General features: G+C 41.2%; 1 protein-coding gene across 5 annotated transcripts in view; it reads left to right on the top strand.

The window, feature by feature from the left end:
• Nucleotides 1-23,318, top strand: part of OPA1 (OPA1 mitochondrial dynamin like GTPase) — an 82,515-nt gene that overhangs the window by 48,923 nt on the left and 10,274 nt on the right. For all 5 annotated transcript variants that reach the window (XM_083177579.1, XM_083177581.1, XM_083177582.1 and 2 more), the window contains 9 exons: nucleotides 1,223-1,299; nucleotides 3,319-3,484; nucleotides 5,105-5,257; nucleotides 5,887-5,995; nucleotides 7,009-7,088; nucleotides 7,168-7,308; nucleotides 10,096-10,212; nucleotides 11,619-11,712; nucleotides 13,676-13,786. In XM_083177579.1, the coding sequence (XP_083033705.1) occupies nucleotides 1,223-1,299; nucleotides 3,319-3,484; nucleotides 5,105-5,257; nucleotides 5,887-5,995; nucleotides 7,009-7,088; nucleotides 7,168-7,308; nucleotides 10,096-10,212; nucleotides 11,619-11,712; nucleotides 13,676-13,786 (1,048 nt within the window). The remainder of the gene's footprint in view (nucleotides 1-1,222; nucleotides 1,300-3,318; nucleotides 3,485-5,104; nucleotides 5,258-5,886; nucleotides 5,996-7,008; nucleotides 7,089-7,167; nucleotides 7,309-10,095; nucleotides 10,213-11,618; nucleotides 11,713-13,675; nucleotides 13,787-23,318) is intronic.

Genomic DNA, 23,318 nt, shown 5'->3' with positions numbered 1-23,318 from the left:
AGGACAAGTGTATGGGGGCCTTTTTAAAGTTTGTCAATTCTGAAACAATTTTCTATATTGCAGAATACTTATCCATCCCACTAATGGCTTCATGCAATGAAAGACAACTTTCATGCAATGCAGTTTGCAATCTTCCACTATTCACTTTGTTGCTTGAACTTTTCTGTGCCATATTTGTTGTCTGAAAAGACACACTCTTATTGAAGGTCACTACCTTTCCATTTGAAATTAGGCCTTCCTAACCATGGATGCCAGACTCCAGGTATTAAGGTAAAGTGATGATGAACCTTTGCCTGCAGAGGCAAAGGTTAAGGATCAATTTTTAGTTTGGCTGCAGTGTGTGCTGCGCCCGCACTTGGAAGATTTCATTATCGAGGCGGGCTCTGCTTCTTTTACTGAAAAGCCATCTTGACCGCATAGTCCAGATGTTGCAGGAGCATGGTTGCATCCTGATCTTCAAGAATCTACTTGTTTTTGTACACGGTCCAGGGCCTAAGCCCTTTTGCAGTGGTCATTCAATCTGGGGCATGTAATTTTCCAATTGTTAATTTTGCTTTGTTTTGTCAAGGTGGGATCTAAGCATTGGGATACTGGTAATACTGGTGGCTCCAGATTGTCAGTGAACCAGGATCAACGGGCCAAACTAACTGCAGGACTAGATTGAAATCTTCCTTTGCATCCAGCTACAGCAAGTCCATTTCTCTACCTTGACCTTTCTCAGCTGGCTTTAATAGCATGGATTTTGAAGCTGGTGTCTTGAAGACTAAGCAAGTTTTTTTTCCAGGGTTGAACAGACCTTGTTACAAGCCAGAAAGCCTGTTTTGGCTAGGAACTACTCAGAGTTTTTAGGTTCTGTGTTGTATAAAAGAATGGGTGCAAACGGATGGATGTTTTGGAGGTCAATCTCCAACTAGGTTCACTGAAAGTGCTGGTTTCGGCTCCATTTATTCATTTTCAGAGCGGGATGGCCTTCTTGTACTTTGTAGAAGGGCGTTTTGCATAATCAACTTTTTTTAATTTTTTTTATCTTTTGTTCCTCCAATGGCTTCATTGATCAATTTTATTTTTTAACTTGGAAGCTTGGCTCACATTTTAGACATTAGCACTTTGCATCAAAGTATGTATCTTGTTTTATAACTCAGAATATGTAACTTGATTTGTTTTTATATTCTTCTGGAGCGTTTAATAATGTATTCTCTGTACTGATTATTTTTTTTTTAAGAATGAACTTTTTGAAAAAGCCAAAAATGAAATCCTTGATGAAGTTATAAGTCTTACCCAGGTTACACCAAAACATTGGTAAGCATTTGAAATGTTTCCCCTGCCTAATGTTGTATGAAATAGCATATCTTACTTTTAACTTGTCCTTCAGAAATATAACATGGTAGGTGAGCCAATGTGGGTGTAAGTCCTGGCTGCTTTAGTGCTGGGTCTAGAGAAACTTTTTCTACTGTAGAGACGAGTCTGGAATACACTTGATTGGCGAGCCCACAAAGCATGCGACTGGTACAATAACTTTCCGGATGCATTATTAAAAGTATATGTACAAACATAGAGAACATTACATTTTTTTTAAGTATTCTCCAGAGGCGTCAATGCAGTTGCATGCACTCATACCACTTGGTAAAGCAACTGGAGATGTCTGAAGTAGGTATCTCTTCTACATTTTGTATGACTGTTTCAGCTTCCAGGAATTTAAAAGAAATCCCAGGCATCTTGTGCTTGATTTGTGGAAACACAAAGAAGTGGCCAGGTATGGCCTATACGGCAGATGACCAAGCTTTTGGATATGTTCATTGGCCATTTCCTGGGTCACCACTTTCCTGGACTTGAGGGCCAGGTGTATTATTGTGATTGAGAAGGGTACCACAAGCACAAGTTATATGATGGTGCTGCAGGAGTGGTTAAATATTAAGATAGTAGTCATTCAACTTGCGCGGAGCATAGAAAAAAGCCTGCTAGGTACCTCAGACTCTATGGGGGTATTCAATCTCGGGTCCCGACAGTCTTGACTCTGGCCCGCTCTCGGCCCAATCTACTGAGATTCTGCAGGCGGGATTCAATGTCCCGTCTGCTGTGCGCCGAAAAGGGTCGTGTTCACGAGAAGTAGCCGTAGATCATCGATTACGGCCCCAAGCTAGACAATCCACGGCAGTTCTCGGCAGAACGGGCCCGACACTTTTAAAGTCAGGTCTGTTCTGCCGAGATGCCTGTTCAATGCTATCAAAAAGGCTGCATTGAATAGGCACTCGCCGCTATTTCCCCTGTCGGAAATAGCGGGTGGGGGATTGAATACCCCCCCCCCCCCCCCCTATATATTCAAGATGGGATTTTCAATCTATCCAGTGGCAGCTGTGGTGAGAACCCATCTGTCGTTGCATATGTGCTGGACAGCAGGGATCAGTGTGTGGGATATCTACACATCAAGGTTGCTTTTTACTTTCTTCGAACCGTAGTAAACAATGGGCTCAGATGATATTCAAAATTTTATCTAAAAAAATCTGAGCCAATTTTTTACTACAGTTCGAAGAGCTACCTTGATGTGGTGAGTCCCTACACGTGCATTTAAGCTTTCATGTGAGCATCTTAAAGCACTTGTTTTCTGAAAAAGATACCTTTTTATATGTGTTACCAGCACCCCCCAAAGTAAGCTTCATGTAAGCCTCTGTCATTTAAAGATAAGCACCGAAGGTGAAACCATCACGGACCCATATACTATAGGGGACCCTACCCTTTATGAACAGTTTTTACATTTTTGAATCCATTGTACGCCCTACTACACTATAAGGTCTTTTCTGTATTTCTCTCATTGCATGTACGAGAAAAAAGTTTTCTTCCCTCTAAAAAGTCCGTCAGTTTTCAGATACTGAAACCTCACGTATGTATAATTGTCATCTGTAGTAACATAGTTGGCGCAACCACAGGTGGTTTATTTCTTGTATTCTGTGGATGTGTTTGGTGACATAACTTGTAATCACACCATAGTCGTTGCCTTCGGCGCAGTGTTGCCTTTTATTTTTCTGTATTATATTGAGGAGTGGGTGGTTTTCTGTTTTTTGGGGTGTTTTTCTCCATTCAGTTCAGTCATGTGTGGCTCAGCTAAAGAAATAAGGGAGTTCCCAGCAGGATGAATATACAGTGTAGAAGAGTGTGTTGCTTATACAGCTTGAGATTGTAAAATGCTAATGTCCTGAAGGAGGCGCTATATCCCCATAATTACAGTGTGCCTCCAGTAGATTTGTGTAGCATAAAATCACCTTATTTGCATGTATAGTATGTTGATACACATTTTCCATTCTTCTATTTGATTTCCAACAGGGAAGAGATCCTCCAGAAAACATTGTGGGAAAGAGTATCCACTCACGTGATTGAGAACATCTACCTTCCAGCAGCACAGACCATGAACTCAGGCACTTTCAATACAACCATAGACATCAAATTGAAGCAATGGACTGATAAGCAACTACCTCATAAAGCAGTGGAGGTTAAATAATAATTACATACTATACAAGCTTTGTGCTGCAACCTTTTCTAGAAATAATTTTATCTATTCATCTAGAAAGAACTACCCATCCCAAACATTATGCTGGTAACCTGTAACATTGTCTTTTCAAGTAGTTGATGCATGGAAACTGCACAGACAACCAAACACTTAAGTCCCCCATTCATTAGGCCGACTTGTATGAAGGACAAGTCAGACCTGATCGTCCCGGCAGCTCCCCGGGAGGGCTCACTCGCAATTTGGCACTAGATGTGCCAAGTTTTGCATGTGATGACACATGCAATTCCCGGGGAGTGTTGACTACTAAAGGTGGACAGATTAAGTCGACAGGGTTGCAGGATCAACAGTCAAAAGATCGACATGAGTTTTTTTATTCACTTTTTTTTTTTTTTTTTTGAGCCGACATGTGCAACAGGCGGTATTTTTTGCCCTACCATCCACTACTGCATGGTGGTAGAATAAAATAGTGAGCCCGAAGCATGGCGGGCAAGCAGTACACTTTGGCGTTGTCCATGACGACGTTCGGGACAAAAAAGTGAAACTCATGTCAAGGTTTTGTTGACCTAATGCTTTTGTTGACTTAATTCTTTTGTTGTTCTTCCAACCCTGTCAACCTTAGACATGTTGACGATTTTCATGTATTGACCCAATGCATGTTGACTCAATGACCCATACCTGTGGTTAAATGGAACTTGTACAAAAATAGAGCAAGGATAACTAAAGCAGCGCTGCCAGTCTTGCTGAATTCATTGTGTGGTTTCCGGCACTTATGCTCACAGGCCCAGCCCCATCACTTATCTAGGCTGATAATAGGAGCAGGGGGCGAGAGAGATGATGTCATGCTTGCTTCCTACTTGGAAAATTATCCATATTTTGTGAGTGCCCAATTTAACCTGGACCCCATTATTCATGTTGCAAGGGAGTCATGTTGAATGGGTGTTTACATTAAAAGAAAATGTAATAAAAGATTTACTGTTACAATGGTCAGTTATTAATGTTTTTTGCGAGCTGTGACAGTGAGCAGTGCTGACTGCTAGCTGTCACAGCTCGCATGGTCAGTATTAAACTGACCCCCCTGCACAAGCCGTTCCCACCTCGTTAGTTTTTTGTAGCAACAGGGAAACAGCGCGTGTGGCCACTAAACCAGCAAGGCTCGAGGCTAAATGCAGCAGGCTCCCTGCATTAGCCACAAGCCTCGCTGTTTGGGGGAATCCTCACCGTCCTCTGACAGCGAGGATTCCCCTGGAAAGTAGAATACGGTGAGGGGCTGGCATGGGGGTTGAATACAGCCCAATGTCTAATGGTGCTTTAGCATATGCTACTCCAAAATCATCTGCAACAAATACCAGCCTTGAAGTGGAGCAAGTTTTAATTCTTTTAAGAGGATTGTTCTCACTTGTTGACACTTTTGCATGTAACATGTTGAGCTAATCTTTTGTACAAGACAGATTTGTATGTATATGTATATTAGATTTAATGCAGCAATAGAATGTTTTACATTTAAATATGTTTCCTGTTCTGCTAATCGGAGGAGGATCTATTTACGCCTTATAATATGTCACATAACGTATAACTTGAGCAGCAATGTCTTGTCCTGTCTAGGTGGCTTGGGAAACACTTCAAGAGGAATTTGCCAGGTTTATGACCGAGCAGAAGGGTAAAGAACATGATGACATTTTTGATAAGTTAAAGGAGGCAGTAAAAGAGGAGAGCATCAAGAGACATAAGTGGAACGAGCAAGCGGAAGACAGCCTGGTATTTTCATTTCATTTGTGATTAAAGTATTTGCTGTGTCCACAATGAAAAATACATGAAGCAGCCAGTCATTCTTCCTGTTTAATTAGCATAGATGTCATTTCTGAATCCCATTTAGATGTCAGTCAAGAAACAACACTTAGAAGAGCTCCTTACGTGTGTCTTTGTGTATACAGTAGAGTTATACTGTATATGTAATGGAATACTAGCACATATCTGCTTTCTAATGTAATGCTTAGCGGACTCTACCTCAGATAGGAAAGCCCACCAGAACTGGCAGTCGCCAGAGTAGTATTTGTGCTTCTCTGTGCACAGATCCTTAGCTGTACTAACTGTTGAAGCCAGAACTATAAGGCTACTTACGGATTTATCTGAGGAAAGCATTGATTCCTTGAATGAAGTTCTAAAGCCAGCCTCTGCAAATAGTGCTATCACTGTCCTATGGGACTTTGTTATTATAAACTGATTTTGGCAGAGAGGTGTAAAATGGCAGCTACTTAAGATTCAAACTAAAGCGCCTAGTACTGGATGGCTGGAGCCCTCTGTACCTCACGTCTTGCAAAATGGGAACCTGGAAATTGTTTTAATATAGGTACAAGAATTCTCTTTTTACTTTGCTTTCTGCTCAGAGAGTCATCCAGCACAATGCTTTAGAGGACCGTTCCATCTCCGACAAACAGCAGTGGGATGCCGCAATACATTTCATGGAGGATACCTTGCAAAGTCGCTTAAATGATAGTAAGCTTCTATTTTCTCTCTCATGCAGACCTTGTTTGTAATAGAATCTGTTATGAGATATATTATGATGCATATTACAATTACCTGCAAAATTCCAACCCATATTGCTCAGAGTGCGATTTTATCTTTGTTTGTAGGTAAGTTATGGGCTTAAGAGTATAGGACCCTATTAAAACAGTTTTTACACCTGCTTTTTACATACACAGTCCAGGGTTATATTTTGAGGACTTAGGTGTAGGCATAAGTGGGGAGACTTATGGTTAGGTTGCAGGGGGAGGTTACAGTTAGGCAGCAGGGAGTGGGAATAGGTTAAGTACCTACAAGGGGGTTGGCCAGCAGTGGTGGTTAGGTTTAGGCGGTGATGTTTGCAGGTTAGGCACTAGTGGGGAGGGTTAGGGTCAGGCTACAGGTTATGGTTGGGGTGAGATGGGGGGGTGGACAGCGATTGTCTACATAGAGAGTATATCTGTATTGGAATGACTGGTCCGTCTTTTGAATGCCACGACCTAACCACCAGGATATCATATGTATCCCCAGCTAACATTACGTACGTTTTCTGGGCCTTACATATTCTACGCGATTTGTAAATGTAGGGAAATTATTATTATATGGAATGTAAGTAGGACCTCTGTTTTTAAACTATATTTTATTCCACAGCTCAGAATGCAGGGTTTTGGTTCTCATGACACCAGGTTATATATCTTGCTGAACAATAAGACCTGATTAGTCTCATCTTCAGTATTAGCCATGCACACTGCTTTTGTTGTGTTTGGGTAGAGAGGCATAAGAGTCCTTTGGATAATTGAAGGATGGTCTTCCTGCTTTTTAGAAGTGCTTTGATTAAGGAAGATTACTCCTCGTGAAGTTTGTGCTTGGTTGATGTGTGCTTCATCCCTGTGACACATTGAACTTTTTCCTGTTCTCGCTTTATCAGTCTCTAGTCATTATTTACTGACTAGTGTAGTTGATTTTAAAAGCCTTTGTCAATTCTCTTTGTGATTAATATTTTACAGCTGAATCAGTCATACGTGATATGGTAGGTCCAGATTGGAAAGAGAGGTGGTTTTCTTGGACCTTTCGTGCTCCAGAGCAGGTAAGGTCAGATGATCAGAATGTTTTCACCATGCGTTAACCGTTGACCTTTATCTGAAACCTTTGTCCCTCCACTAAAGACTGTACGGAATGAAACCAAAAATGAGCTTGAAAAGATGCTGAAGGTTAATGAGGACCATCCAGCGTATCTTGCCAGTGATGAAGTCACCACTGTCAGAAAGAATCTGGAAACCCGTGGTGTAGAAGTCGACCCTGTTTTGGTGAGCATCAGATGAAGATAGGCAGAATTAATTTGATACTTAAAAATTACTTTGGCACTTCTCCACATAGTGTGTGTGTGTGTGTGTGTGTGTGTATATAATTTCCTTAATACAGGCACTCGGGAAACTTGAAGAATAGTGCAAATGAATCCCCTTCCTCAGGACTAACAAATGTACAGTGATATACAGTAAATATACAGTGGGCGATTAACATTAACTTACCCCAGCCCACTGTTTCTCTGTGTGCAGAGCCTGCTCCATCCGGCCGGTAACTCTGCCCCTTCCGGTCACATGACCCATGTCACCCCGGAAGTGACGTCATCCTGTCATCCCGGCACCATGTCAACTGCCATAAACCTATAAACTCTGTTACATATACTTAGACATAATTTACATCCAAATCATCATGTAAAGTGCAAAAATCTGTTCTAATTTGCCATCAATCTAGTGCAATGCTGTGCATATGCAATGTATTAAAGTGAATATTTATAACACGTTTTAATGAAATCTTAAAATATTCTTCTAAAGTGCATTGTTGCAGACATCCCCTATCCCTAAAAAAACAGCCACATGTAAAACTTTATAAATATTAAATCCATGTGTTAAAACTTACCTAACGTTATTATATACCTATAAAAAAATGTGTTGGTGCCACCTACTGGTGAAAATTTATATTACAATATTTACAATATTTATATTTACTAATATTTTGAGCCCTTTTACCATCCACCATATCATTTATATAGGGGATTTTACCTGACTTAAGGGGGAATACACATGTAGAGATGTGTGCTAAGCAATTTAGGGTAGGTGGTTTCCCTGTGTCCAGATCTACCACGGAGAGTACATACACATGCAGTGATTTTGTCCTAAGCAATTTTGCTTAAGCAAAAAAAGAAAATCCAGGGTACTGGTTCACAGTGAGAGATCTCGCTCACTATCTCTCATTCTGTACACGCAGAGATTTGCAGTCACTTTCGAAGCAATTTGACTAGATTTTGACTGCATGCACTGACTTAGTTAACAGGCAATTGCAACATGCCGGACCGTGTATGATTCTTGCTTGGGGTATACACACGGAGAGATCTGTGCTTACTTTCTAAGCAATCTAGCCATATTGCTTAGAAAAGAGCACAAAATCGCTCTGTGTCCCTTTATAATTTTATTTGGCCCAGATCTGATCAGAGAACTGTTTATTCTAACAGGATTTTTATGAAAATAGTTTTTATCCTGACGGGATTTTTATAAAAAAAAAAAAATAATTAGATTAAGGGATTCATTTAGACCCCAAGATGAGACGGTATCCAGACAGAATATCCATCTCGCCTTGAGTTGCAGCAGTTTTTTGCCCCTATCTCTACCTGTGATAGATGCTGTACATTGTCTATCATGTAGTGTTCCCGCTAGGCTGTTTTAGCGGGGCGCTGTGCCCTGCCCGATTTTTACAGGGCAAAATGCGCCCTGTCCTGCTAGCAGCACCCCGCTAAAACAGCCTGGTGCCTGCCCTGGCTGTGTGCATGGGGAAGCGCAGCGCCGCCTTAGACGGTGATTCCCAGCGCTTCCCCAGCAGCACGGTAACTTCGGCGGGGCCGGGCATGCCCCCTTTAGTGACGGCGGCTGCCGGGCCCGCCCCCTTTAGTGACGGCGGCCACCTGGCCCGCCCCCTTTAGTGACGTCGCGGCCCGGGCACGTCCCTTTAGTGACGTCGGCTGCCCGGGACCGCCCACAACTGTGACATTGGCGGGCCCAGTCTGCCCCCCCTGCCGCTGCCCCCATGCAGCGGCGCCCTGCCCGCCCTCATTTCTAGAGGGAACACTAACCATGTGATATTTTAATGTTGCCATGGTATGTTTCTTTAAAAAAAAAAATGACAGGCGACCGGCTGCTTATTCTTACTGGTATTGAAGGCAGCCCTGATCGCTGAATGATGTTGGGCCATGTGGGTCTTAAAAGCACATTCTGTATTGCCCACGTATACTAGCCCACATTGGCATGTGATTGTATACACTACAAAATTTGTGGAACAAGTTAAGGGCCATTTTATCCCGATCTTCTTCTCAGACTGTGGATGATTAAAATTATCCTCGGGAGTAAAGTATGAGCATGCGGTACACTGCAAACATTTAAAATTACCAGTAACCTGGGACAAGAAATGTTCCTTGGGTTGCTGTGAATCCCGTTATGTTGATTTTCACGGCCAATTCCTTGTTATTTCTTCCCCGTGTGGAACTGGGCATTAGTCATTTTTTCTGGAAACATTTTAGGTCAGGGTCAGGTTTTTACAATATTCCATAGGTGTTTGGTTTTCTTTACAGTGTTTTTACTTTTGGTATTAAATTCCATTACAAAAGGGATTTTCGATAATTTGTCTTTGCATCCCACCCGACCAGTAATAAGTTCTTGTCTATTCTTACTGAGATCCTTTTAGTTTTTTTCGAGATCCCGGTTAGGACAAACTCTTTCTAAAAATTTGCTACAAAAGTTAATGCTTATTGCACACTGTATATATATATATTTCCTGTACATTTGTTAGTCCTAAGGAAGGGGATACGTTCCCCGAAACAGACGACTGCTGACATGTAAATACAGCACTGTTTTGCACTATTCAAGTCTCCTGAGTGCCATCCTTTATTGTGAAAGTGTGTATATGAGGTTTGAGGTTTATACCTCCGGAATGGGTACCTGGAGCAGGATTGCCCTGTCTGAAGGGGCTACCGCTGACAGACCACTGTATTTAACATCTCATAAATGACTTGCATAAACCATCCTGTCTGTATACTTGACCAGATCAAAGACACATGGCACCAAGTTTACAGAAGGCATTTCCTAAAATCTGCTCTTGGTCACTGTAACCTTTGTAGAAGAGGATTCTACTACTATCAGAGACATTTTGTAGACTCGGAGGTAAGATATTTGTCACATAAAGTGACATTTCACTGACAAATGCATGATGAACTGTTGATAAGGTCTTAGTGTTCCTGACACCTACACACAGTGGGGAAGGCAATTTTGTTATAGGGAACCAGTGTCCATCCACTGCGAGCCTGTGCCTCCGTGATGCCACTAGTTCCTTCTCAGTTACTAGGCTTTGTTTTGTATGTGTACTGGATACTGTAAATCCCCTACATGGTTTCTACCGGTTTGTATATAGGGGTTATTAATCAGCTGAAGCCATCCTTCTATAAATAGTCTGCAGGGTTTCTACATTTCAGCGACACTATTACATTAGCTACATTATACCCATTTCAGACATACTACACAGGATTTCACTCCCAGGTTTGATCCCAGGATTTTAGTGACCCCAGTCGATTGCAGGTGCTTAGGCTCCATCCGCTAGTGAAAGACCCTTTTCCGACATACACTAGTCACGTGTTAATGCGTGTTTTACGTATGGGTTTATAGCCATATGTGGAAACAGAGATTTTCATGTATGGCTGAAAGGGGTATTAGGTTACCAATAACAATGTACTTTCTCTTGATAGCCTTGTTTAAAAGTGTATTGAATTTACATTTTTCAACTGAATCATGGCATTAGTTATTGTTAAATCTCCAGAACAAGCATAGAATTAAACTTGACATTTCGGAAATGTTCCCCCTTTTTCAGGTGCTTTTGCCACATCTTAGAAAGGCAAATTATGCTCAAACATTGGGTTCTGTTTCTGTGCTTGTATCAATAGACATACCCTCAGAGGGATGTGTCACTAACCTTACCCCTGTGTGCAGCCTCTGTCTGACACCGGCTATACAGAAAGTTAGGCGTAAGGCTGCTCTGTTTCAGATGACTATTCGAGGTAATATACAGATCACCATTATGTGCAGATGGAAATGTACGTTAAGGTGTCCATCCACTAGTACAATGTGGGCCCTTTTTATGCATCTGGCTGAGAAATTGAAGGAAGTGTGTCAAATGTCACACGTTTACCTCCGGTTCAGATCTGATGTGCGATCCCTGCGCTTAAGATCGGAGCTGGAGATAGTCATGTCTTCTACAAGGATCTATCAGATGCTGCAGTCATGACTGGGATCGCATATGATGTTTCGTATGTGGTCCAGCTGGCCGGGACCTGTCATGTGAGTTGGCATGGTATAGCATGCAATACGTCGCACTAGTGGATGGGCATCTTTACATAGGCGTATCTGTTTTCTGTTCAGACACCTCTGAATAGACTTAAGTAAAACACCATGTTTTAGGCTTTTTGTTATTTATTATTTATTTTTTTCAGAACATTTTTTATTGCTTTTATGGTCTGGAAATATTTCATTATTAATGTAATTGTTTTTTGTGTGTTGATTTTATGTTGTTATTTTAGTTGGAGTGCAATGATGTAGTCCTGTTCTGGAGAATACAGAGGATGTTGGGGATCACTGCAAACACCTTAAGGCAGCAGCTTACAAACTCTGAAGGTATGGTTTGAAACCCAAAAGAACCATCCATATAATGTATTGATTACCTACTGTATGCCTCATATAAAGAATGAAATATATGTGTGTGTGTGTGTTTGTTCTTGCGTTTAGTCGTGTCACATTTATATGTTAAGGTTCCCAAATACAGAGTGGTTCTGCTGGCTTATTAATACTGCTTTCACATAACAAAATGCATGGTCGCACCTGGACTTTGAAATGGTTTAGCTTTGGTACAACTTTGAATTTTGGGATGTTCGCAGCTCCCTTAGCGAACCAGCATTAATAATTATTGCCAGTTCACTGGCGTCATCCTGGGGCATGACGTGGAGCCGGCATGTCATCAGGGCGGAGGAGGAGGCATTGCTTGGACCTGCCGCTGCTCCAAGTGCTGCCTCCTCCATAGTGTAAACAGGAAACGGGTGGCTCGACTTGTTTAACCCGTTCACACTTCACAGCAACACGTCAAAGAACCACTAAGAACTCTGCTTTTTTTTCCGGTTCTTATTGCCGTTTTGCTACCTGTTTGCAGGACCCGGTAACCCCTTTCACATCGCACTAATAACCAGGTCAAGCCGGTAAGAAACCGGCTTGTACCCAGTAATTAGATGTGATCTAAAAGGGGTATCAGGTTGTTGTAGAACTGAATGGTCTCAAAACACAACTTTTACGGGGAGAAACAATCACAGATCCGAATCAAGATCCCATCAGAATTTTCATTGGTTAATCAGAACTGGTAGAAAATGCCCTAACTGCTGCAGTAATCCTATCCAAAAGAATCTTTGCAGATTTGGGTATATACGCTTGCTTAGTGCATTGTTTCTTTTTCTAAACGGTCTCTAGGAAACTTCTGAGAAATAATTGTCAGGATAGAAATCCATATCTTGTACTGTGGATGTAGAATGATGAAACGTTTGCTTATAATTTGAATTATTTTCTTACATCCTCAACAAATTGCTTCAAAACAAAATCCAAATAGCACAGTTGTGTACAGATATAGCCACGCTCATTGCTACTGTGCCAACCGCCACGTGTGAGTAGCGTGATCCCGTCAAAATGCATGTGTTTCTAATTCGCTCCCATGACTCCTAGAAATACATTGAGCGGCAATATCGCTGCACGGCGATTCCACATGACAACCCAGCATGCACGGCCGGAATGCCGCAATGATGTACACGGCTGCATCTGTAGAAAGAATGACTCCAGCAATGATATGCAGAAGTGTATTTTGTTGTTTCTAAAACAATACAGCTAAATGATGTTATCTGTTTTATTAAGTCATTGGGCATATATAGTTAATGGGTTATATCAATATATCCGTACAAAGCCTGAATTGTATGTTTGTGTAAGTTTAGATCAGGCTAGACCATTTGTCATAGACTTTCCCAATCAGCATTTTTTAAGCAGTTCACAGGTTCCAAATGCGAATGAACACATTTGTTTGAACCAGGCTCTACATGACATCCAATAATTCACTCCATTCTTTAATCAATGATAGCTGTGGAAGTGTTTGGTTGTGTCATTTAACAATTCAGGTGTAGCTGTACTATAGTGTTTTTCACCTTTTCTCTAACCGTGTATATTGGTTTGGGGGCTATGCACCACATACAGTATAATGAGAAGGGTCAGGAGCAGTGGTTGTTGCAGTCATGATCGTTTCACGGACACTTTTTGGAAGATATTTGCAAACTTTACAAAAAATTCTTGTATAATTACTTGTAAAAGCAATCCTGAGTGTTTGAGGGCTACAGATTTATAGGAGAACTATTAGACCTGATTAAATTGTGATTGGGGCAAAAAATACGACATAAAATAAACAATTTGCCATATTTGACTGTTCTATACAAATCTGCTATTTTGTTATGTATTATTGGAAATTTGCACCTCTAACTTCAGTTAAGGTGGAATGGATGTATATGCTTATTACTACCTACTAAGCTGTTTCTATAATCCCTCTTTAATGCAGTAAGGCGGTTAGAGAAGAATGTGAAGGAGGTGCTGGAAGACTTTGCTGAAGACGGCGATAAGAAAGTTAACTTGCTAACAGGAAAGAGGGTCCAACTAGCAGAAGATCTTAGTAAGTGCAGTAGCATCCGGTATCCCCACACTTCTATATTGTTGCTGTTGGCTTACATCTAAAAATAATCTCCCATTGACCATTTATGTGGGATAAATACAGATGATTGGCGGCATAAATGCCTGCATTCAGAATACTGCCGCTGGCATCCCAATGAGGAAAATCCTAACAGGGGTCAGATATGTATATCTACCTTTCCCCTGCGTCCCCACAACCGAAGCATAACCGCCACACACACATCCTAACTCGCCCCGCTAGTGGCTAACCCTAACATTTGTACCCTACCCCCATTCTAAGTATCTTATCTTTAACCCTCGCTCCCTGCAGCCTAAACTTAAGCACCCCCTACTGCCTTAATCTAAACCCCCACCCCAATGCTACCGATCCCAGCATACTTATGTTTGGGATGCCAGCAGTCGGGAATCGGGTGCCATTCCAGCACCGTTGTCCTGTTGATAGTCAGAATGCAGGGATGCTAAGCGCATCTCATTAATGTTATATATGTGTTAATATATGATAAGTCTTTAGTATGAATAACTCTGGTTTCTAGAGGAAGAAATTATACCATATAATTTGCATGCAGTTTAAAATAAATGAATGTTTTATTTTATTTTACTAACTGCTCAAGAAGACCCTCTTCCAATCTCACTGCATCATTTTATGCTTCACATTTTTTCAGAATTTATTTTCTGCACCTCACAAGCTTTGCTTATTTCCTCACTGTACATGGCAAGTGGGACTTTATAGGTATTTATTCAGAAATGTGTCCGCAAACTTGATTACATCTCAGTATGGCATCTACTTGTGCCCAGAGCGATTCAGCAAGCTACAGTATAGTAATGCGCATCAGCAGAGAGTAAAGTGTAAAATCCACACTCTATGCATATTAGTTATTTTAATAAATGATGCAAGGAGTCTGAAGTAACAGACAATTCAACTGATTTTTCAGACTCCTTCGATCAATGACTGAGAGATTAAAGACGTCATTGGCCTTAGTTGCGACCCACTTTGGTGTCCGATTCAACCGTTGGAGAACCACTGGTCTAGTGGAAAGAGACCAGAAAACTTATGTGTATAGGTGAACTTCAATTTTACTATTGATTTAAAAAAAAAAAAACATGCACACACCATCCCCCAATCATCCCAATGGCACGTTGTATATCCTGGCCATTACTTGAACATTGCTGGTTTAATATGTGGCCCTGAGGAGTTCTGCGCACATCCAGTGCACTGGAGGTTTGATAGCCAATGATTGGTATCCAGATGCCTGGTCGATGGGGTTTAGATCAATCATGTTAAACAATGGAAATGACCAATACTACTTTAACCCACTGTATGAGAACTTTGATTTTCTAGATCAGAATGCATCGTAAAAAGTATTTGTCCCACTTTTGGATATCACCTGTATTCTATGCAATAGGAAATTATAGCAGTTTACAGCCAGTGGATTTGGAAGTCTGCACTTGTCCAGGCATGTCTGATGTGCTTTCGATTCATTGCTGGTGATAATTAGCATAGTTGCTATGTTCTATTACTTATGTTTTGGGGTATAAGTGTTTCATTGTGTCTCTGTTGCTAGGTGATTTGTTAGACCTTCTGTAGTAGTGTTCCTCAGTCATGAGCAGAGTTTTTATATGGTCTTCACAAGTATCTCTCTTGTTACAAACTGTTTGACTGTTGTTCGTGGCTTTATAGTTTGTGTTTAGGATGACTGTTTCTGAAATTGAAAAAAAAAAATGTGGCCCTTGGAAAATGGCCGGTGGGGGCGCAATGACACTCACTGCTTTACAAAGTTGCTGCTCCAAAAGGGTAGTTAGTCCTTTATGATCAAAAACCAAAGAGAAAACACAATAGGGCACCGATAATATACTAAGATGGATACCATTAAAATATAAACATATAAAAATTATTGATTTTATTACTTTTTAGTAAATTTATTGTGAAATGAATCCAAACACTGAACCAGATGTAGATCATAAATACTCAAACACTGTAGGCGAACCCCTTAAAACATTGTGGGGAGAATTGTCTGTTCCTATCGTGCCTCTATTCTTCCCAAAAGGCAATCTCTGGAAGCCTGTGACTGTTAGAAGATGCAATAGTTATTGCCCTCCTTTCATGGGAGTGGGGTTTGCTACTCTGTTTTTCCAGCATGGAGTGTCAATCACTGGCAACAGGGATGATGTCCAGTGTGTCACTTGTGGATCAAGCATTAACAGAGACTGGCAGTACAGTGTGCGGTATGCAGCTTTAAATGGCTTGTAACCCAGAGTTTGTAATGGAAGGATTTCCCAGGGCTGGTTCAGGAAGTCATCCACCTCGGTGTCCGGACTGATCATAGAATGACTCGTGATAGACGGTCATATGGTCAACCATTAATGGTTGACAGGGTCAAAATGTCAACCTGGTTTAAAGGTCAACACGCAATAGGTGGATGGCGTCAAAAGGTTGACAGGGTTTACAGGTCGACAGGCAATAGGTTAACATGGTCAAAAGGTTGACATGGAAAAGGTTAACGTGATTTTTTTGTTACAAAATTTCAGCTGACATGTGCCGACAGGCAGTATTTCATGCCCTACCATCCACTAAGGCGAGGAGGGAGAATAAACTAGTGTGCCGCACGCAGCGAGGCACTGAGCCCGAAGCATGGCGAGCACAGTGGTACATTTTGACAGTGTCCATGTCGACTTAAACACCCTAAAAGCATTAAAAACTCATGTCGCCCCTTTGACCCTGTCGCCCCTATGACTGTCTATCATGAGTCAGTCTGTTTTATACCATAACCGTCCACCTCAGGGGTCACAGTAAGATGCAGTGCAATCTCTCTCTCTGGCGCGTTTGCTGCATCAAGCAGCTTTATCAAAGTTACTGCTTGATGCAGCAATATGTGTATGGGAGAGATTAAACCTCACCCTACTGTGACCCCTCAGGTTGATGACTGCCTGAAGCAGCGGTCATTAGGTCGACAGTCAATAGGTTGACTATTATTGGTCGACACATGCATTAGGTACAATGTCCACCTATGTTGACATAGACACAAAAAAAACCTCAAAAACTAATGTTGGCCCTTTTCTGCACTACCCCTTTGCATATGTTGACCGTTTGACCTTTTCCATTTGTCGACCTAATGATCCACACCCATACAGTACATATTGAAAATGTATTGTATATGACCTCAAGTACTTATCAAATAAAAATGATTGACTTAATCCATGGCCTTTTTCGGAAGCACTATTATTTGACATATGACTCACACTAACGGTGGTATCCTGTTACTCTGGTGACCTGAGGCAGACAAAACATATTCCTGATAATCTGCAGCATGTCCCAGTTTATTTGGGCGAATTAGCCCCTGGCGAGCCTAATACCCGCAATCAACGATCGCAGGTAATAGGCTACCGCCACAGTACAGTTGTTTTAAGTCACCTCGTGTTTATGGTGCCATGTTGGAGTTCACTGCTCATCTCTGCCCATCTGTTTTTAACCCCTTAGCTTTTTTTTATTAATTATTGGAACAGTAATACTTCAAGAATGAAATCCTACAACACTAACCTCCCAGAATTGTTTAGTAGACTCCTGAATTTCGTGGAGCAATCGGGTAAGAGTAGGCCAGCCTCATGGATGGGCCTGCATCCCCAGAGAGAAGTGGGCAGTATGGTTGCATGAAAAACAAAAGGGAGGATGAAGCACTAAAAACTACAATTGGATATCTTGAACCATATTTAATAAAAAAAAAAAAAAAATAAGTGCACATTAAGGAAACAGTTAATAAACATTTCACATAAATAGACACTATATTAATTTGATATGTCCCGCTTGTTCCTAGTTTGCTCAGTCCTTGAATTTTGGCCACAAATGTCCAATTGGTGGGATCGGTCACCTTACTTGTCCATATACGGATTAGGATGCCACTGTAGGGATTTTTAGAGTTCCAATAAGGATGGTACCTCACGATGATGCGGATATCTGTATCCTGGATAGTAGGTGTTATTGTTTGTGTCCCAATATGCTGCAGTGGGGGCAGGTCTTGTCTTGACAAAAGAGGACTTAGAGCTGGTTCAGTGTGGGTAGGTTTTCAGGTTCTTGCAGTGTCCGTTGAGTGAAATTAAATATAAGCGCTCCTTATGCGTTTTTCGTCGTATCAAAAAACTTTTTCAAAGGTGCAGCTCTGGCCTGTATGGCTGAGTTTATATACCAGGCACCCTTGGAGCATCAGAGTTTCTTATATAAGATTCCCAGACAACCTCAGGAGGTATTAGTGGCTCCTCACACTCCCTGGTATGGTTGCATGATGCCGTTATTCGGCTGCTCTGCTGTATAGTTCTGCAGAACACTGATTTATACAGCAGTGGGTGGAACCAGAATGACACTGTTCTTGGCTGCATTTCCCCTGCACCTCCCCTCTCACATCTCCTGTGCTAGCTGGGTAAACAGGTGACCAGTGTTCATTCTAACACCCACCATCTGTGAAAACCTATGCAGTTCCTCTTCCCTGCCTGGGGTGTCCCTGTCTGCTGTAGTGCTTCTAGCACAGTGTGGTCTGTATATCAGCACTGTTATGCAAACCAGATCTGTGCTAGAAACACCACAGCAGACAACGATACCCCAGGCAGGGGAGAGGAACTGCATAGGTTTTCACAGATGGGGAGTGCTAGAATGATCACTAGTGACTAGTTTAAATTTATTCACTACATATATGACCTGATTCAGAGTTGATTGTTAATTAGTAAATTTGCAAATCGATCAATTATCGAATGACTGCGCCTGTGTATTGTACACATCACGCGTGCACAAGGGTGAATAGTGTTAGAGAATATGTATGGATCATAAATGCAAAGCTGTCAGAGCTTCACTAATAGGAAGCCAATGTTTGGGGGAGGAATCCTGCCATTTACAGGAAAATCGCAGGCATTTTCAGGAAGGCTCTGTGAGGTCAGCACGGGTCTCGATCAGCCTGTGTCAGGTGCTGAAGGGTCAGAGCTACTCACATTTACACAGACCGCAAAAACTCTTCGATGGTTCGGGAATTTCACATTTACACGGAGCGGTTTTCTGTCTGTATGGGCAACTTCTCAAATTCTTCAAATTGATTCCCTTTTATGACTTGTGTAAATTTTTTTCCACATATCAAGGTCAATAGAAGTTAAATAATAATTTCAGAACTAGATTTAATAGTCCCTCTAGCTAAAATTCTAATTGCGGTAGGCAGCGGTCAGAGCACACAGAGGTAATACACATAGAAATCCCTCCATGGATAGGGAAGCTGTGAAAGTGTAAGCTTTGTGTTCTGTGCAGGAGACAGGCTGTAATCAGCTGCAGGATCGGTGTCACTGCTGTATGTGCCGCACACTCGCCAGAGGCATTCCCTACAAAATGTGTTTCAGAGCTGTAGCTTTAGTAGTAGACGAGAAGGAATGTTTGTGGCTTTGTTGGGTTTTCTGTTCTGACACAATACAAACTTGAAATATATCCCTTTATATGCGGCAGAACCTAAACGTACAATGTACAGAAGCTGGCGGGTGGAAATTTGAAGAATTTGTTTTGTCATAAGCCACGTCTTTGATTATCCACAGTGATACTAGTGCAGTCTGGTATTACTGGACTAATCTATTCTTACAGAGAGCAAGTTAGGTCATGTGGCTTCATTTTGTTATTTAGAGTGATGGGTTTTATTTTGTGTTCTCTGTAATTGTATTTTATTCAGTATATGAGGAAATGTTATTACAAGCTTATATACCGGTAATATTTTATACCTACAGTATTCAATTACTTTTTAGCAGTCTGGTCTGTATCTGAGCTGTGAGATACAAACCAGACTGTGCTAGAAGCACCACAACAGAGCGCTTTCCCAAGCAGGAAAGAGGAAGGTGCACAGTGCTAGATTGCACACTATAATAATTGCACATATTTTTGTTAACCCTTTGAGTTCCAACATCTCTGTAAAGCCCCGTACACACGGGGGATATATCGCAGAGCGATATATAGCTCGTGGTGAGCGATATATCGCTCAGTGTCCCGTTTGCAAATATAATAATTTCCCTCAATCATCCTTTTTGTGAACATTTGTCTAATGAAGTATTTAAACCCCAAGTAGTAGTAGTACGTTTATTTATAAGGCGCCGCAAAGTGTCCGCAGCGCCGTACATAGCAAACAAATGACAAGGTAACGTACAGGGTGTGTTGAAAAATACAGTATAAATAGGGGTATAGCTGGTAGAAATAAAATCAGCATCAGTTCAGAAGTAGGTGTCAAAATTGTCGAGGAGACTGAAGATGAAGTAGAGGAAGGGAAGAGCAGGACAGGAGCACAGGTGAGGTAAAGAAGAATACACGTGTAATTTGTTATATTGTGTATTCTTCACACAATTTTTGTTTCTCTTGACTAGTTCCGTTCCAGTGCACAAGATGGCGCCAGTGTGCAGGTTTTTAAGGCTGCTCTGAGGGATTAGAGGCTGTGGGAGAGTAGCGTGTCTGACCTCCTGCCTGTGTTTGCTGTTCCTGCCAATGGAAGCCTTCATGTCTCCCAGGCAGCAGCCGTTGTGTCTTGAAAGATCAGCTCTCTCCATTCACAGCACACAGCACACTTGTTGAGGCATGTCTGATTTTTTTTTTCCTTTTTTATTTAAAGGCAACTCTTATCTTTAACAACTTAACGTCTAACTTGTTGCTGAGAGATATTCGTCAGAACAGCTCTACATTGATATAATGGAAGTGTAAAATTAAATAAGGGCTCACAGTGATTAGCCATGTGATATTCCTGAAAGATTGCATGTAAAGCATTGGTCACGTCCTTCAGCAATAAGTCTACAGTTGTAAAACATGAAGAACATTACATTAGCATGATTTTGTGGATATGTTGGGTTTAATTGCTGCATGTATGTGACTAGTATCATTAACTAGTAATTAATGTAAAAACGTAGCAAAATATGTTTCTCAACAAAAAGGAAGGGAAGAACTCATTTATATGTTGGTGAGTAAGTGAGGACACGCATTGTATTTATTGGCAACTTCTACACAGATGTAGTTCATGTCCTTAGTGAATGATTATCCTCCCATGACCATGGACAGGCATGTTTGCTGTGGTTACAGCATGGATGGATAGTAACAACTGAATGTCCTGTGAAATGGAAGATCTGTGGGTTTTCATGTGAGGATGCTTGTCCAGCAGTGCTTGCTCTGCTCGACAAGTTGTCCCCCCCCCCCCACACACACACACACACACACACACACACACACACACACACCTCTCCCTGCATTCACGTTCCTCTGTGTTACATCCAGCACCCGGGGTGGCACCCACCAAGCCCCCCCCCCCCTCCTGGTTCCTGCCCTGCGTTCAGAATAAATATCTACAACTGCTAAACATTATTCTTATAGGTAATTTCTGAGAAGTCTGTCATTGGATACAGGGGATGGTTCACTGTTAATTGCAAATGCATCTGCTGTTTGCGATATATGATTGTTTAAATGTGCAACCCTGACAATGGTTTGATTATCTTGCTCACTTATCTCTTGCAGTCCACATCCTCCTTCTTTTGCACATTTTCCTAAATATTGGGACTGATACAAATAGTACAAACACAGTATGTCCTCCTATCCAGGAAATGTTCAGGGGAAATGTTAGAAAGAATTACTTCACAGAAAGGGTAGTGGATAAGTGGAATAGCCTCCCATCAGAGGTGGTAGAAGCTCAGCCAGTAGTACAATTTAAACATGCTTGGGATAGGCATATGAATATCCTTACAAAGAAATAAGGATCAACAAGGGTTGAGATTACCTGAAGGATAAAAAATGGGCAGACTAGATGGGCCAAATGGTTCTTATCTGCCATCAAATTCTATGTTTGTATCCTTTATGAACACAATATGGCGCACCTAGGAGTTCCGCCGTGGGCATTGATATGCACTTTTTCCTAAATCTACCATCTTACTGGAATCATACTAGTTGGCTGGTTCAAACCAAGTTAAACCAAATGGGTTTAAAACACATTTTTTTTGTCTGTCTGTGTGTGTATATGCACTGAGGTGCTTCACTCCTTTTTAGAACCAATATAAACGACAACACACAAATAGGGTCCGCACATCGCTTCAGTCAAACAGTATGTATGTAGTCCGTGCCAGTCACGTAATTATAATACAGCCTTCATCCACTTGCATGCGAGTAAACTGGCATTGGAGTAATTCATATAAACATCAATTTTGCTAAATTGCACTGTAATGCAATAGCAGGATATAATACAAATATACATCCTTCAGGTAATACCAAACATGTATACATTCTAGCATGTGGGTCACTCCACAAACCTCCCTTGCCTGCCGTTTGGCATGCATGTAGGCTTGCTCAAATCCTTCTTTTACCTTAATCCCAGACACTCTATGATGTTGAGATCAGGGCTCTGTGGGGGCCATATTATCACTTCCAGGACTCCTTGTTGTTCTTAATGCTGAAGATAGGTCTTAATGACATTTGCTGAATGTTTGGGGTCATTGTCCTGCTGCAGAATAAATTTGGAACCAATTAGACACAAGCATGATTGATAAATACCTGCCTGTATTTCTTCATTTTGAGGACACAATTAATCCTGACCATATCCCCAACTCCATTTGCTGAAAAGCAGCCCTACACTTCTTTCACTGTTGCTTGTAGACTTATTATTGTACCGTTCTCCAGCCCTTTGGACATCTGTACATCTTCCGATTTTTAAGGAAAGTAAGCATTTCTTTCACCTGATGCACTAAGATTCTTTTAATCTTGCCTTTTTTGTGCTTTTTCACAAGCGCTTCCTGGGAGAGACCTTGCTGATGCAGTATAACTAATTTGTGTCTTGGTGCTGTGCCCAGTCTTGCATTGAGTGTGACCTGTGACATGAAATGGTCTTCCTAGACCTCACATTTGTACCAGAGTTTGGCTGTTCCTCGCCCAGTTTTTCAACTTACATATGAAAATGATCATCATCACCTCTTTGGTATGATTGGTTAATCCTACACATGAATGTAATCATACTGAATCCGACTTTGTGCAACCGTACCTAGAAGGAATAATCCTGTTTTTGAAGTCAATTTCTCTTCTGTTAATTCTCCTTGTATTTTGTTAATTGATGATATTTTTAACAGTATTTTTAATTTGCAGCATTTTTTCCACATCTGCCCAAAACGGTTTCATAGTATCTGATCTTATAGTAATCTTATAATAATAACCAATAAAAAAAATTTTATTGATAAATTTATATCAAAGCCTAATAGCTTTGGATTGTTAATGATAGAAAGCGGTTACACATGGTTGATAAAGGTTTGTGAAACATAGTGTAGCAATGTTTCACAGTATTAATATTATAAACAGGACTTTTTCATGAAAACATTAATGCAAAAAAAAATTTGGTTTAAGGGGGCTAATGCTGGCTAATATACTTTGGGAGATTTGGGGGGGGGGCAGCTGGTAATGGACAGCAATTAAGACACTATTTAAAGGAAAAAGATGCCTTGCACTACAAAGCTCACAAGTTATGTATAACGTGATTTATAATGCATAAAGG

The sequence above is a fragment of the Crinia signifera genome, chromosome 3 (assembly GCF_055691185.1).
Source record: "Crinia signifera chromosome 3, ASM5569118v1, whole genome shotgun sequence".
NCBI classification, from domain to species: domain Eukaryota; kingdom Metazoa; phylum Chordata; class Amphibia; order Anura; family Myobatrachidae; genus Crinia; species Crinia signifera.
This window is presented reverse-complemented; position numbering and strand designations above follow the sequence as displayed.